At 40.9% G+C, this 16,578-nt stretch overlaps 1 protein-coding gene across 1 annotated transcript in view; it reads left to right on the top strand.

Annotated features, from left to right (window-relative positions):
• Positions 1-11,241: 11,241 nt before the first annotated feature.
• ETNK1 (ethanolamine kinase 1) overlaps positions 11,242-16,578 on the top strand; it is a 32,520-nt gene continuing 27,183 nt past the window's right edge. The window contains exon 1 of the mRNA XM_072326443.1: positions 11,242-11,531. Coding sequence (XP_072182544.1) covers positions 11,376-11,531 — 156 coding nt within the window. The 5' untranslated portion in view covers positions 11,242-11,375. The remainder of the gene's footprint in view (positions 11,532-16,578) is intronic.

Here is a 16,578-nt window from a genome sequence, read left to right as displayed (position 1 = left end):
CTATGAAAAAAAAAATAAATAAAAGAAAGAAAGAAAGAAAAGAAGACCTCTGAAAGTTATGCAGAACTCTCTAAGGACCTGGATTTCCTCAGCAGCCCGTGAAGGCTCATTAGGGGAGAAGAAAGGCTCCATGGCAGCACTCCCTCTTTCTGTCAGATCTCGGTGCTGACGTGCAGGAGGATGTGTCCTGAATGCTCAATGCAGAAATGCTGTATAATTCTTACAGTGCACCAGGCTAAAAAAAGTCAAAGCATTCTAGAACATTTATGTAGGACCACGTGAATGCTTGAATACAATCACTACATTTTTCTACATACATTTTAATATAAACACGTTTCTCTCAGTGTGTGCGCCTGCTTGCATGTTTGTAGAACACCAAAACTAATCTGATGCCACATGCTATGGGCTATCCACTCTCCTATACTCAATGCTATGCAAGAACCAGAGACTTAAAAACAAACAAACAAACAAACAAAAAACACCAAACAAACAAACAAAAAACAAACAGAAAAGTGAACATATTTCTAATAATCCAGTAAAAAATATGCAATGCTCTACATACTAAGGTTTGAAAGAGAAAAATTCCTTCCTGACTTCTGACAATAAGATTTAATTACTATTATCTTTATTATCCTTAAATTAGTGTGTGTAGTAACTGCAGGTATTATTATCGGTCATAAAATTAGTCAGCCACAACATTTAGGTAAAGCGCCCAAAGCACTGTTTTCCATACTCCTATGGAAAGTAAGAATTAAGAAAGCATTACGAATGCTTTTCTTTTATTTATTCTAAACTCTTTGGACCTGAGTTTTATTGGAGTGAATTCCGTGCTTTCCTGATAAGGGACATAAAAGCTGTGATTAGTTTTTCAGACACAGCCTATGGAAACATTTTATCTTGTTTTCGAACTGTTTGTACTGATTTTATTCACTTTGTGTCCACAAAGAAACATCTTTTGCTCACGTAAAGCTACAATTAACTTCAGGGTTTCGTCAAATTAGGTCAAAGTCATACGAACTGCCTCTCCAATGCTATGGCCATGGCTGCCTCAGCTGCTTCTTGAACTTTGAGTCTAAACCTCTCCACTATGCAGCTTTCTCAGATTTCTTTTTTCTTTTTCTTCTTAAAATTGTTTCCTCATACAGTATTCAACACACCCACCTCCAAACGCACCCCCCCTCCCTAAAAAACAATCCAACAAACCACAGCACGGCTTACTACACATCATTTTCTAAACTTTTTCTGCAACTTTCAGTAAACACATCAAAAATGTGCTTTGTTCTTCTTATTGTGTGCTGCTCTGTTATCCTTCTGCTATGAAATTCAGATTTTGCAAGGTACAACCTCTTAATTAAGAGCTTTTCTTTGTAAAAGAAGCCCCACTCTTTTTATGAAAACATCTAGTGAATTACTGCAATCAGATTTAAACAGCAGGCTGAGGAAGGAATGCTGAAAAACACCGCAAAGATTTTCTTTCCACTTTTCTGGGGGAGTTTTGTGACCTTTGGGGTGGTTTTTTGTTTGTTTATTTGTTTCATTTTCAAAGGAAAGAAAAGTTAAAATACATCAGAGAAGAGCAGAAACACATAATATTTCTGGAAACAATTAAAGTTTGCTTTATAAAAAAGTAAGCAAAGGAAATGTTATTGTAGGAGAAAATATTTTCTGCCAGATGTTTGGTTTCTGGCACCAACTCTCACGTACACACAAGATTTAGAAGAAGTTTTCCTTAAATACCATGAAAGTTACAGTAGGTGAAAAGAAGAAAAAAAACCAAAAAGCGAGCAAACAAACAAACAAAAACCCACCAGAACTACAAGTATGTTGTGATCACAAATCCATCAAAGTGTTTTAAAGTTAATTGCTTATAAGGGTTCTGAAAGTTCAGACATTTGGGTTTATTCCACTTTCCTCCTCACAGGTCTCTGTGTGGTTCTGGCTTTAAGACAGGCTGTGGCTGTGGAAGAGCTGTTCTGGGAACACTTAGGGATCACATAGAAGTTGACCTTGAGCCAATGATTTTGTGCAATTAAATTGAGCGAAGTAAAGCAAGACAATGATTTACTGAACTATAACTGACTGCCACAGAAGAGCTGTCTCATGAGTTTTGCTTTTCCACTGCTAAAGATCTATGAAGGATGTTGAATATATATCTAAATTCTGGGTGGTTAATCCATGCAACTGCAGGATTGGCCAACCTGCCTTGCAATCACTCCTAACAGTATTTCTGCTTGTGTCTACTTGTGTTGTTTTTTGCAGATTAAAGCTTCCTGTTCCAAAAGATAGTGGGAAGTAGTTGTAAAGATAACAAGGAACTTTAACAGTCATGGTAGGATTAGATTTTAGAAGTGTTTTTACAGTTTACTCATCATTAAGTGGCTGTCAGTGGTACATTTGATTAAATGATCCATAACTGCACAGTAACGGCTTCTCAGCATTTCCTTTCCAATGGAGGTATTTGATGTTGTTTGCAAAAAGGTGCTCATAAAGCACAGGCAGGAAGATACCTACCAGAAGAATCTATTAGAGTGTAACCTATTTCAAGAGAAGCTCCCCAGATCTCTCTAATTTTTCTACATTACAATCTTACTTATAAAATACATGCTGAAAAAGCTGCTGAATTGCTGCTTTGCTTATTGCAAGTGTTCTTTTAGTCCTGCAGATTAAATACACTGCTGCAAAACATGAGACAGATGAGAAAGTGCTTTTTTATTATACAAGTGTCAGTTTGATCAGGGGGAGAAAAAAACAACAAAAACATTCCCCTGAGAAGTATCACCTCCAAAATGCAGGGAAAAAAAAAGAGACAACTCAAGATGAGTGATAATTAACAGAGCTCTCTGACGTGATGTTCTTTAAAACTTAAAGATGTGCGGCAGTCGGAGACAGGATATCGAATATCAGTAGACAGAGCAGCGGGAAACTTTTTCCACTGGATGAAAGGGATAAAAAGAAGAAAAACAAGTCTTGGCCTCTCGCTGCTCTAACTGCTGACTAAGCTCCCGACATACCCAAAGCCAGCTGTAATGAATACCAGGGAAAATAGTATATTCGAAAGAAACAAAACTGAACTAAGCAAGAAAACCGCAACTAAGGTAGAAGCTTACAGTCAACGTACAAACGTAAATCTCAAGTAACACTGATGCAGAAGATAGGTGGATCGCAGAATGGGAGCGGAAGGTTGCAGTTGCAACCTGCCTGTGAAAGATGATCTGCGGTGCTCCTGGCTAACCGCAGCCTGTATGGCTTGGGGCTGGGAGGGCCGGCTGACATAGTAATGCAAAATTCCAGCGTGTAGGGAAGAAGCAGAGGCATTGCTCCTCTCCAGCGGTGCTTTGGAGAGAGGTGGGGGGTGAGACCGGAATGAATATTCGTTCCTTTTCACATGTTAAAAGTTCTGCTGATTGGAACGAACCAGAAAATTTGTCACATTTTCAAGTGTAAAGACTGCGGAGTTAAGCCTGTTGTGCCAGCTAAAATACTTTGAGGCAAAACGAGAAAGAAAAAGTTCAGGAAAGCTGATGATCATTAGGAATGCGTTTGTTTATCCGGCAATGAGTTTTCCCGTTCTCTTTCAAGGTGACTTGATAAAACTCAGAATGCTGCTTGTGAGACGCGATGTTCTCTCGATAGCAATTTCTGTTACACTTCTTGCTGCTCACCCTCCTGCCTGCTGCTGGTTGTCTGATCTGGCAGGAACCAGGCGAGCCGTACTCCTCTCCAGTTCTCTGTGCTGCTGTGGTTGAGCTCTGCAGCCCTACAGAGCAGACTTCTCAGAAGCTGGCTGTGTACACCTGATAAATCTTTTATAGCTTCGTTCCTTACTTTTCCCAGTGCAAACATATAGCTTTACTGTCTCTAAACTTGAGAGTTTATGTTCCAAACTCTCCCTTACCAAAGACATAAACAAAGCTGACTAACTTGATGATGTGCCATGCATAGCAGCAGATGCAGATAGGAAAGTTTGTAAAAGGTATTTACAACCTGTGATTAAATATCAGCCCATTCTGAGGTGCTCTTATGTCTACCGTACTTCTTTGGCAAGCCCTTTAAGGAATAAAAGCAGTCTGTAAGTTTGTAATAGAGGATACTAAACCCCAAAAATCTTCAAGGCTTCCAAAAGCATGTTAAGGATGTGGCCTACAGCCTGTAGTTTCAGAATAAAACTTTGAGTCTGCCTCTGTGGAACTCATGTTTGCATGCATGAATGGCCCTTTGTGGTCCCCTTGGCCAGGGCCTCACCTCCATCAGCCTCTGCACAGGCCTTGGGTGCCAGGCCCTGAGTGCTCCCAGGCAGCTGCCAGCCCCTGCTGCCCCCCACCAGATCACAGAGGTGGAATTTGCACCCTCATTGGTGTGGTGAGGGCAGTGAGAGAGCAGAACTGTGAACTTTAATCAAAGTACATGTGACTGTACAGATGTACCGGTACCTGTTCTGCTTCATTTGCTCCCAGTGAAGTAAATGGTTGTTTTCCTGGTGACTGCGATGTGCACTGAGATCGGCTGTGCAAAGTTCTGCTCCTCGCACGTGACTGATTTTAGCCAGACTGTGCTGGTCCCTGATGTGTTGGCGTGCAACAAATATAAACTGTTACAAAGGAGAAGACCAAAAGGAGAAAGGAATCTAGGAAAAAGCTGAGACAGTGAAAAACAAACACAAAGAAGCAAATGTAGAGATTACAGGAAAAATAAGAATGAGGAGTTCCAGAGAAGGAAAACTACTGTAGCACCACTGACTAATTTTGGGTGCTGATGCTTGTTCTCTGGAAGCAGTGTTTCCAAATCCGTTAAGAATCCATTCAAGTATAAATTACAGGTTTCCAATCTACTAGTAAAACTTGTTGGGGGATCAACATAAAGGCAAAAGAAGCCAAGTCTGAAGAGGGGATACTAAATTAGATTACAGAATCTGATTTTATTCCAGAGTAATTGGGATTATGCATCATTCAAAAATGGAGAGAACTCTCCCTTCTACACACTGGAGGGGTAGAAGGGAGTAGTGGTAAAAATAAGAACGGGTAAATAAAAAGATTTCTAGAAAAGGGTACTTCATAGACAGCAAGCATCTAGATGAGAGATTATCTCTCAGTGAGAAATTCATCAATAGATGATCTTTTTTTGTATAATCTATTCAGAATTTCCCATAGTTATAGAATTTAAAGCTATGTTTGATACTTAAAATCCCAATGAAATTCCAAAGCCCCTCCTATAGTCATGCAGAGAGAACAGACACAAAGTCTGATCACTTCAAACTTATTCCAGTAGGATATACCCTATAAACCAGGATGGAAGTAAGGCTTAAGAGAAATGATACAAAAACAGAAGCACACACAAAATAATTAAAATAGAAGATATATTCAGCGTGGAATCTAGTAGACAGGTACCTAAGTGTGCAAGCCATTAGAAACCTTAAAGAAAGAATGTGATGGTGTTGCCCCAGAGTCCTGTTTATCCTCCAGCTTGATGCAAAGGATCTAGACAACAAAGAGTGACAACACAGCAGTATTTCTGCATAACTCCTATGATTCTTTGATCCTTGACTTCTTGAAACTACCAACAAGAAGGTCACTAAGAACAATGCCAGTTTATTAATTTCTTCTCTCATTGACTCAGAATGACAAAAAATGACAAAAACTTCCCATTCTTTGCTTTCCTTTCTCTCTCCGAGTTCTTCTTTTTCCTTTTGTGTGTGTATCTTTTTGTTTCTTTATTACAGATTGTGCCTGACTTGGCAGCCATTTATATTTGATAACTGCACTCTTGGTCTCTCAAGACCAATCTGTAGATGCTTTTTGAAACTGTTTTAATTTACTTCACCTAACTCCCACACATCCTTTTCATGCTATTATATTGATTTGAGATGAGAGAAAACAATGGCACTTTTTGTAGTACGTTGAAAACAGGAATAAGGAATTCCATGCCTCTTTTGTAAGCTAATGCAGTATTTAAATGCACATTTGATACTGTCTTGGTTCACAGAGAATTCCTTTGTGCAAAGTTTCATATTACCAAGATTTCTAACTTTTCCTTTGAGGAGGATGTTTGGTTAGTCAGTAAGAAGTTAGAAAAGCTTACATTTCCAAAAGATATAAATGCCATTAAACTCCTCCTTTTATATTGCTTCAGATGAATTTATTCTTGCATGTGAGGCATCACAAATACACCCAAGTAGACTCGGTTTGGATGCTTATACAATACTGGTATTTGCTGCCTTTGAGAAAAGCATTACAATATGGTAAACCATTGGGTGTGAGTACAGCCCAAGTTTAGATCAACTGACTTTTAATTACTCTTCCAATTTTAGAACACAGATTTTCCTATTAACATAAACACATAGTCCAGCTTCAGTTTTGATTGTGTGCTGCTTTATCTAACCTATACTTCTTAGTACAGTATGAAGGTTTTCTCTCTTCATATCCAAAGAATATAATGTTTGTATAGTTTACCCCCAAGGGCACTGAGAAGTCACAGAACCTCTTGCTGAGCAGCTCATCGTGATTTAACTTAAGCAAGTGTTTGGCCCTACTGATTTAAGCAGGCTTTGTCTCTTCAAATAACTGGGAACAGCTTAAACATATTTCAGTGTTTTGCTTAGTTGAGGCCAGGTTTCCTGCAGGATGTGTGACTGGTAACTATCCGTAGTGATTCATCCTGCAGGTCACAGGCTAAGAGCCAAGGAAGAATAGAAGGAAGACGTCTGTGTGCTCATCTGAAGCAGCCTTGGATATAACAAAGCCTATTTCCACAGATGTCCAGACTTCCACTGGGAACTGCAGAGGTTTCCAGGTGAAACCCTGAAAAACTGAAAGAGGTGGAAACCACTAAACAATCTCAGAAGAACTCACATCTGTTATAAAGATTAGATTATGCCCAGCATTACTCCCATAATGGAAAAAAAAAACAACAGGGCTAAGATAGCCAGGACCTGGGTTATCATGTAGAATGTCTCGGGTGTTGTCACTGATTGGCAGGCTACTAGAAAATTAAGTCATAAAACTGCAACAAGCACTGAAAGTTTTACTCTATCAAAATATTCTTTCAGAATATAATATAATTCATTATTCTGCCAAGCAACTTACCCAAGAGGAGAGTTTTTTTACCATATAAATAACATATTGAACTTTAACTATCTTAGAGAAATTTATAAACTGTCAGGATTTTTTATAAAATGATGTATTTCAAGCTGGTATTCACCAAGATTAAAACGAAATGTTTGCAGAATACAATAGACATATGATAGAACTGTCAACTTTGTGTATTGAGAGTTGAATGCCGGTAAATCAATACAGATGTTAGGGCAGTAGGCACTCTAAAAATCAATATAATAAATAAATAAATATGAGTTGAATTACACTTTAACACTGTGTGTGCGGAGATGCACTTCATCTTGACGCAAATAATACATGCTGGATAACCATCAGAGATGACATTCTTTAAAGCACTGAAGAAATGATATGATCAAAGGACTGGACTGGAACTCAAAAATTATTTCCAGGCCCACTGAGTGACTGATCTAATGGAAAGTTTAACCTTCTTGTGACTCAGTTTTTCCATCTGTAAGATAAGGACGGTATAAGAACAGTATTTGGAAACTCATCAATAAGCAAACCATTATCAAAATTAATTATGGCTAGAAATGGTGCATTTTTGACCGATAGTCATGTTTATGCACTGAGCACTCCTGAAGCAATAATTGAATTATTGGCTTTGAAAAGCAGCCAGGAGAACTGCATCTGGGAGGTTAAAACTGGTTCCAAGCCTGTTCTTTCTCTTTAAAACTTCTAAAGAGCTTATAGCGTATGCAGTGCTGACCTAAATGCAAGGTGAAAAACGTAGAAATAAATGAAATGGCACAGCCTTGTTTCTGATTAGTAGAAGATGGAAAAAGAGAACAGAACAATGAAGGTAAACAGCTTAAACAGGCTGTAGGTAGCAAATGCCCAAACTGGCTGGCAGAGAGCAGCTTGGGAGAGTATTAATATGCCCTGTTTTTTCCAGTTCCATGTTGTATACATCTACACCATCAGCCTTAGGACGACTTTAGTTTAATATGCATCTAAAAAAATATGTGCAGATATTAAGGGAAAACACATAATTCAATTAACTTCCACATCTTCACTTCATGTAATATCAGGCCTTTCTAAGAACAAGTCCACAGTTGACCTGAAAGCTTTGTAGACTCTGAGGATCCCAGTGGAGTTCTTAATAATGGATTTCAGTTTGTAGGGTATAGGTGTCAGGAGGAATAAAGAAAATAAAGATATCTTTTTCTAAAAGAAAAAAATATATATATACTATTAGTGAAAACTTTAAGATTCCCAGCCTTTAGAAAATGTTTTTCTGATGTTTAATTTGTACATAGAAAGAATTTGCAGGAAAAAAAAATAATGCTTTAAAATAGAAATGAAGAATTCCCCCATGCACTTTGAGGACATACAAAAGGGATATACCTTTATATCACAAACTTCAAGTTCTGTTTCCTTAATTCCCATACAATTTAAACACCATCATGGATCCAGCTTCTCCCCTTATGTTTAAAATATATTCACAGCCAATTTCTGGAGATTTAGTCAGATTTTGGCAAATTAGCAAAGCTTCTTGGAGTCAACAACTGAAAGTAATATGGCTTCTGGCAGGAGTGAGTATTATGTTCTGCATTAGAGTGATTGAATCTCTGTTTTGAGCAGGTCATGCGGAAGATGGAGCATTCAACTTTCAACATTTTATTTTAACGAAAATGTCACTTTGCCCTTACTCTGTAAGCAAGTCTTAGTTTATCATCTACCTTACCACGTGAGCAGAAACAGAGGACACTGCGTATCACACCTGATCTGACAGAGTGTTATAATGCTACTATGGTAGTACTAGTGCTAATGCTAGTTTAAATGATGAAATAATGTATGAAAATAAGTAAAGATGAAATCTCTGTGTTTAAAGATATATATATATTTTTAATCATAAAAAGTGTTTAAACTTTCAGTGTTCAAAGAAAAAAAGTGCAGGGGACTAATGGAAATAATGGGTAAGGCAGTGTATATAAAAATACAGATGCAAAATCATAGGAAAGAGTACTACAGAACTTGGAATAGCTTCTTCTAGGGAACAGTTTTAAATAAAGGCAAGCCAAAAACATATTATCTCTAGAAATATACTGAAGCTGTAACATTTAGATCTTTACATTTTATGACATCGGTGACTCTAGAAATTTGACATAGACCCCCATATCTTACCACCTTACTTCTTGATAGAAAAAATGCGATTAATACAGAATAACATTTACACTAGCAACACCAATTCATGAACATATTTTCATCTGAAATCAAACAGAAGGAAATTTTGCTTCCTGAACTCCTGCAAAGACAGATTCTTCACTTTAGAGATTTTAAACATTACAGGAAGGTCTGAATGAAAGTCCAAGTAGAAGAGAATACTAAGATTAATGATAACAAGGAGTGAGAAAAAAGAATGTTTAAGAAAGAAAGGAATTGTTTTTAGTTTATTGACTATTCCAAATGTTGAATTCTGCTTGAGTGGAGCATCAAACAGGAAAGTGAATGAAGAAGAACCGTAGGATAAAGTGATGTGTTCAGTAGCAATAATGGGAATAGTAACCTCCCTACTTAAGTCACGCAAAATCCTTCACTGACAAGACAGCAGTTCTTGGTAAAGAGAGGATGTCCCCAACTAGATGGTAGTGGATAACATGGTGGCAGGGTTAGTGATGCACTGCAGTTTTGGAGAGGAATGTGTGTTAAATTAATGAGAACTTAAACTGTAGAACTAGCCATTTCCCTCACAGACTGGCCATTATTCACCACACGTATCAGTGCAGGTTAGAGGCTGACCTGCTGGAAAGGAGCTCTGCAGAAGAGAACCTGAATGTCCTGGTGAGCAACAAGTTGGTCATGAATCAGTGGCATGCTCCTGTGGCCAAGGCCAATGGTATACTGAGGTGCATTAAAACAGATGTGGCCAGCAGGTCAACCAAGGTGATCCTTGCCCTCTATTCTGCTCTGGTGAGGCCACATCTGGAGTACTGAGGTCTGGTCTTCTATGTCCTGAGGAGGGTCACAAAGATGATCAAGGGCTTGGAGCCTTCTAAGGCTGAGACACCTGAGACTGTTCAGCATGGAGAAGGCTGAGAGGGGATCTCATTACTGCTTATGAATATCTAAATCACTGTGGGAGTTAAGTGAATGGGACCAGGTGGTGGTGGGGCGCAGTGACAGGACAGGGGGCAGTGGGCACAAACTGCAACACAGGAACTTCCACGGAAACACAAAGAAGAAATTCTTTATTGTGAGGACAATAGAGCACAGGAACACATCCAGAGAGGTTGTGGAGTCTCCTCTGGAGAATTCAAGACCCATGTGAACACTTCCATGTATGACATGCTGTAGGAAACCTGCTTTAGCAGGGGGTTGGACTCCATGATCTTCTATAGAGGTACCTTCCAACCCTTAGATTCTGTGACTCCGTTGTTTGTCTTGGGCTGACTGAGCAAACTTGCTTTATGATTGAGGAACTTCTTGAGTTTCCAGTGCTGCCTACACGGGAAGATCTTGGAACGTGATAGCAGATGCAGGTGCTTGTGGGGATATTATGGGTAAATTATGAGTAATATACAAATATTTATTTAAAACAATAGAATCATTGGCGTTCTATTTTATTTGTAACATGCCGTATTTAGGTACGGCCCGTGCTTTTATTTCGGCTGATGGGAAGGTCTCAAACTGCCTCCTAAAAGCTCGAGAGCGGCATTGTTTCCAAGATAAAAGAGAGAAAAGGAGCACGAGTTCTCCGTAGCGCCTATAGGAAGGGCGATAACGGGGCAGACGCATAGCGCGGTGCCTCCTCAGCGCCCACGGGGATACAAAACGACACCGCGAACAACCGGCTGAAACCGCAGTAAGCGGAGCAAGGCGGTGAGCAGGCATACACCCGCAGGGAAAAGCGAAAGGGGTGCGTAAGGGGGGAAAGCCTTACGAAGGCTAGCATAGAAATTACAGGCTTAAAAATTAACCAAGATGGGTAACTCGGAGCCCGATTGCGATCAGCCGCTCGACCGGCTGCGGGCTGACCCGCGCCTCGGCCGCATTCCTTCACGCCCGCCTCGGCCGGGACGCCCCTCCCGCTCGCAGCCTCCCATCCGCACCGCCTCGGAGCCGGCTGCAGGCAGGTGAGGGGCGGCAGAGGGGAGGACGCCGCAAGCCCCGCCCGCCTGCCCGCTCTCCCAGACTGCTCCGCGCCGCAGCCGAGGGAGGTGGAGCCGCTTTATCGAGAGCCCAAGTGGAAATTTCCCCCTCAGTTGCCGGCTCCACTGCGGAGGAGACATCGGACCGAGCTGCTCGTCTTTGTCGTTCTCGCCCGTCGCCATGTCCAACTACATCCACGTCCCGCCCGGCTCCCCGGAGGTGCCTAAGCTGGACATCACCGTCAGCGAGCGGGAGGGGCCCGGCTGCCGCCAGGGCGCCCTGCAACTGCTGCGCCGCCTGCGGCCCCACTGGAGACCCGAGGAGGTGACGCTGCAGGTACGGCGGGCCGGGGCCGGGCGGGCGGGCTGGGGATGCGGCGTTCTGGGGCTGGGGAGGGAAGGGAAAGGAAAGGGAAGGAAGGGGGGGCGGGCGGCCATTGTGCGGGGGAGAGCCGCCGCGCCGCCGTCCCCTCCCCCTCCTCTCCGCAGGCAGCCCCCTGCGCCGAGCCCCATTCGCTCAGCTGCCTAGCGGCGGGGCGTGGCGGCCGGCAGCATCCCCTGCCCCCTCCTCCGGCTCTCGTTTTCCTCTTCCTCCTTTCGCACCCCGCACTCTGGAACTTGGCTGCCTCCGCCCTGCTGCCCGCGCCGGGCCGGCGAAGGAAAGCAGGGGAAGGTTTGCCCTCGCCGTGCCTTTAGAGCCGGCGGGCTGCGCCTCACGGCACCTGGGGGGAAGGAGGGAGGCGAGGGGCGGCCGCTGAGGTAACGGCACGCCGGCTGAGGCGCTCCTCGGGAGCGATCGGCGGGCGCGCCCCGCGTGTTCATGTGTAATAAACGTCAATAAAAGCCTCGGGTCGCTGCGTTTTTCCTTCGTGTCAGCGGTATCTCGGTAGGTATCTGCCTCGGTAACGGCCTTGCTCGCCTCGAAGCCTCGCCTGGTGCTGAGCTAGGTGAGCAATCATTCATATTTATGATGAATCATCTGTGTGAGGATTGGTTGCTTTGTGCTTCTAGAATATACTTCACCTAGCCCTGCTCGCATCTTCACTACGTGTGTACAGCTGTGAGAAACAGCTGCTCGTGTACTGCCTGTGCTCAGGTGGGCGCTTTGCACCGTGCCCTTCAACTCTGTGACCCGGCAGTGAGAGCGTGCAGTGCTTTCACATTTTGGTGAAGTTTCTCATTTCCAGAGAATTATTTCTCTTCGAACTGCTGTAGCAAAACTGAACACTCTGTGGTAATAACACGCACATTGACTTGAATGTTCTGAAGTTCCATGATGAAGGTAACGCTTCCAGGTAATTTCCTTGAAGGCTACCGCCTCAAGCAAAGCACAGTCCCAATGTAGGTAAGACATCTTTCTTCAGAGAGGTATTTTTTATATCTTGATGTACGGTGAAAATAGCTTTATGACGTGAAGAAGGGTACTGAACAGAGCCCTGCTTGTGATTTTTGGTCTAGTTCAGTGATGGGGACACTTAACAAACTTCTTTCTTTCATGCACCCTGGGAAACAAAACTTGTTTTCTTGTTAAATTTATGTGGGATGGCCCTAATCTTTTGGGAAAGTCCTAGTATGTGTTTAAATAAATAAATCAACAAACCTACGAAAACATGCAAAACCCAACCCCACATACTTCCTCTACTACCTACTTTAGAAGAAGGAGTGATGAGCAGAATAAAAGCCACTGGTACCATTGGCGTAGGACACAGCCTGACTGTGCTGTAGTAAAGTGATTGGCTGCTGTATTTCAGCGTTTATATGTTAAAAAAAAAGTCCATTTTTTGCTTCAACTAAGTTACTTCGAAACCAAAACTTTCTTTTTAACTAACTTTTCTTTCTTTTTCCTTTTCCTTCTGTTAGATGCACAAGAGCACTCTGCTCACAGAGCTCTGCATTAGCCTTTTAGTTTCACCTGTTAGTCTGTATGTCAGAAGCAAGAATGTTTGTGGTTACACATGTCGCATGTAGTTATATGCTGAAATCAAAGGTAACTGCCTTTGTTCCACGGATGGAGCAAACAGAAGGTCTGCCCTGCATTCCTCTTCTTAGAGAGGCTGTGTATTTAGGAGAGAGGTGAAACTGAGAATCATGTATTGCATGGGAAATATGCTTGACTAATCTGAAACAGCAGCATCATAGAAAAGTAGACAAAAAACATTTATAGATGGAGCTTCCTTTGGACTGGGCTGTTAACTGCCTTTGCTCTAAGCCTTTCTAAGTGCAAAAAGACAAGCAGGAAGTTGAAGAGTCCAGGGTTTGACTTAAAAAAGTGAACTAACTTTTCTTGTTCTTAAAACAACTAAATACACGGAATGTACCATTCTGTGTCAGGCCGCTTAGTCAGCAGCACAGTTCTGAGACTGTGCAGTTAAACAACATCTTTGTTTAATCTTTTCTTTAAGATTTGTAAGTTAAAATAATCATGATTTAATGATGTAATTTTTATGTTGTAACATAGCACACAAGTAAGTATGGGGCAGAGGATGAAAATCTCCATAGTGCTTAAACTGGTATTACTGATTTATTTTCAAAATCCTAGGATCTGTACTAGTTGCCAGCTGCTTTCTGAATCACAGGTGGTTTATTGTAATGTAACTCCTCAGTGTCCAGTTACATGTGAATGTGATCACTGTAGAACAGCTTAGATACTCAGGCTCTTATATTTTGGTAAGGAAAAGCCAAGTTTTCCTTTCTGAATACTGACCTTCATATGTTTTGTCTGTGCGGTTGTCGCTAGATGATGTGCAACAAGCTGCCTAGAACTACAGAGTATTTTCTCTTTTCTTGAGATTTACTTTCTCTGCTTTATGATTGCAGAAAGCTTTGTCATTAAAACAAGTTATGTGCCTTTTGCACTAGTGGCTTTTGATTTTATTACATGTGATCTTAGTAATAAATTCATTGGGTAGTTCAAGTTGGAAGGGATCTCTGGAGGCTTCAAGCTCCCGCTGAACACTTACAGCTTGCTGAATCCAGAAATTGGTTATAATGAATTACAGGGAATGATGTGTTTGGATTTCATAAAAGAAGATGCCTTGCAAAACTCAGACACTGTTCTGGATTAGTAAAAGTGAGCATGCCAATTTTTATATCCTCGCCTATTTGCTCTAAATAGTGGGGAGAACTGTGATTACATTCAGCTCTACTGCCTTAAAGAGGTTGTGAAAATACAATCATGGTCTACAGATTTATTTTTCCTTGTCTCATGGAGATGAAATTTTGTTTTTGAAAAAGAATCTGTTTTCAGTTATAATATGGGAAAACCAGCGGCCACTGCCATAAGCACAGATTGTTTTATTCCATGACCTATTAAGGATCTTTCAGGTCAGGTCATAAAGAAGGATCAGTAGGCTAATACGGGATTGCCTCTCTGTAGTCTAACGCTATGGAATGGGGAATACAGTCTTTTATTTCTTCCCGTTTTTAAGTGATCTTTATAAAGGTTGCCTGATCTTCCTCTTGAAGAGACTTAGTGTTAATTTAGACATTGGTTATTTGCATAGCATGATACGTGCCAAAAATTCAGCAGCCAGATTTGAGTGTCTAAAATAATTAAAGTTACATGTAGCACATGGTGTTCATCCTTCCCCAAACCTAAGGAGAAGGAGGGGAACCTTTTCTTTTTTTCCTGAGGGAAATTCATATATTTAGTAAAACTTACTCTTTTAGAATCCCGCAAGCATCTAACTTGGTTCTGTATTGTCTCCAAATAAGTGTCATGATTGGTTCTCCCTCACATGATGAAATGTTGCTTGCTTTTTAGTACTGCTGTAATTGTCAGTATGTATTTATCTTTGCATTTATCAGTGCTTCCTGTATGTCTGCTTTATCCTTCCTGTCTTGTGCTCAGTAGCTTTTCTGTGGTCAGTATTTTCTGGTGGATGCTTTCAGTTTTGTTCTTGTGTGGGTCTTGCTATTTTCTTTATTATAAACTACGCCTAGGTTCAGATTTGCAGATGATTTTAGATTTGCTTAAACTATATATGGAGTTGAGAACCCTGAGATAATTGAATGAGAATAAAACACGACTATCGTGGAAAATGATGTAAATTGTAACCTTAGTTTTGAATATCAGTGTTAGCATTTTTCAAGAGTATTATTTTTATTACTTGGCTGTTCTAGAACATCACGGTCTTTAAACAGTTGTGAAAGTTACTATTTAGAGCAAGGATGACTGAAGGAAAATAGGAAGAAAATAGTTTTAAGAATATGCCGTGCTGATGCTCTGTGGTATAACTACTCAGAGGTACTTGAACTCAAAGTCAGAGTAGTTTGAAAATTGAAGCAGTATTACATGTCATCTGCTGATTGATTTCTTCATTCTCATGAAGAGTCTAAAGTTTGATAAACGCAATCGGTTGTAAAAGAGCTTTTATGGTATCTGTGGGTGGGGCAGCAATCATTTTTGTGTGATGAGGTCTTAATTTATGTGCCACGTCACAGTGCGTGACGTAACCCAGTTGTGTGTACTCTAGATGTGCTGTCTGTACTGATGATTCTGGTTCTAGATAAAGGTCATCAATACTCGCTTAGTCACAGCCTGTGATCTGGCTATGTAATGGTGCATAATTTGCTCTGAAGGTTAGATTTTTGAGAAGGAAGGGGGCTACCTAAGATGTTCCTCCTTAGCCTCTGGGTTTTTTTTTCTACATTTCACATCAAAGCCTTCTGAGGGAGGAGCACTGAATTTGTTTTTGAGTCAGAATAAAAACTTAGACTACTTTTATGTTTAGTTTCTTTTTTTGTTTGTTTTCTGATTTGCCTACAGCTTTTAATCAAAATCATGAAGTCTGTAAAAAGATCTAAAGCAATATACTTCTTCAGAAGTCTTTGCTGGTTATCAGATGTTGACTGACCATGGGAGTGTTCAAGAAACATTTGGAAGTTGTGTTGAGGAATATGATTTAGCTGGGAGGTATTGGTAATGGTTGGACTAGATGATCTTCTAGGTCTTTTCCAACCTTGATAATTCTGTGATTCTGTGACTGCCTTGCATGGGAGATTATTCTTCAGAAAGAAGTTAAAAACATGCTTAATTTTTCTTTGGAGATTTATTCCAGCATAGAAGATTACTGCTTGACTCATATCAGAACCAGTCTTTGTAAAAGATGATGCCTCTATAGTACGTTGGATGCTCCTAAAGTAACGCCCCCTATTTATTTCCATGGAAACTGCAACATTTATAAAGAGCACTGTAACACTGTTTCATAGAGCAAACTCTCAGCTACAAAACACTGTTTTTCAACCTAGTCGCTGCCATTAGCTATGCCTTCTTGCTAGTGATGAATGAGGGCTTGCATGACATGCTTAAAACAATCTGCCTCAGTGGAGGTGACCTACTGTTTCGCTGCTGCTATGATGGCATCATTGCTAGGAAATGTCCA

Source organism: Excalfactoria chinensis, chromosome 1 (genome assembly GCF_039878825.1).
Source record: "Excalfactoria chinensis isolate bCotChi1 chromosome 1, bCotChi1.hap2, whole genome shotgun sequence".
Classification (NCBI taxonomy): domain Eukaryota; kingdom Metazoa; phylum Chordata; class Aves; order Galliformes; family Phasianidae; genus Excalfactoria; species Excalfactoria chinensis.
The sequence above is the reverse complement of the archived record's forward strand: the minus strand, read 5'-3'. Positions and strand labels throughout refer to the sequence as shown.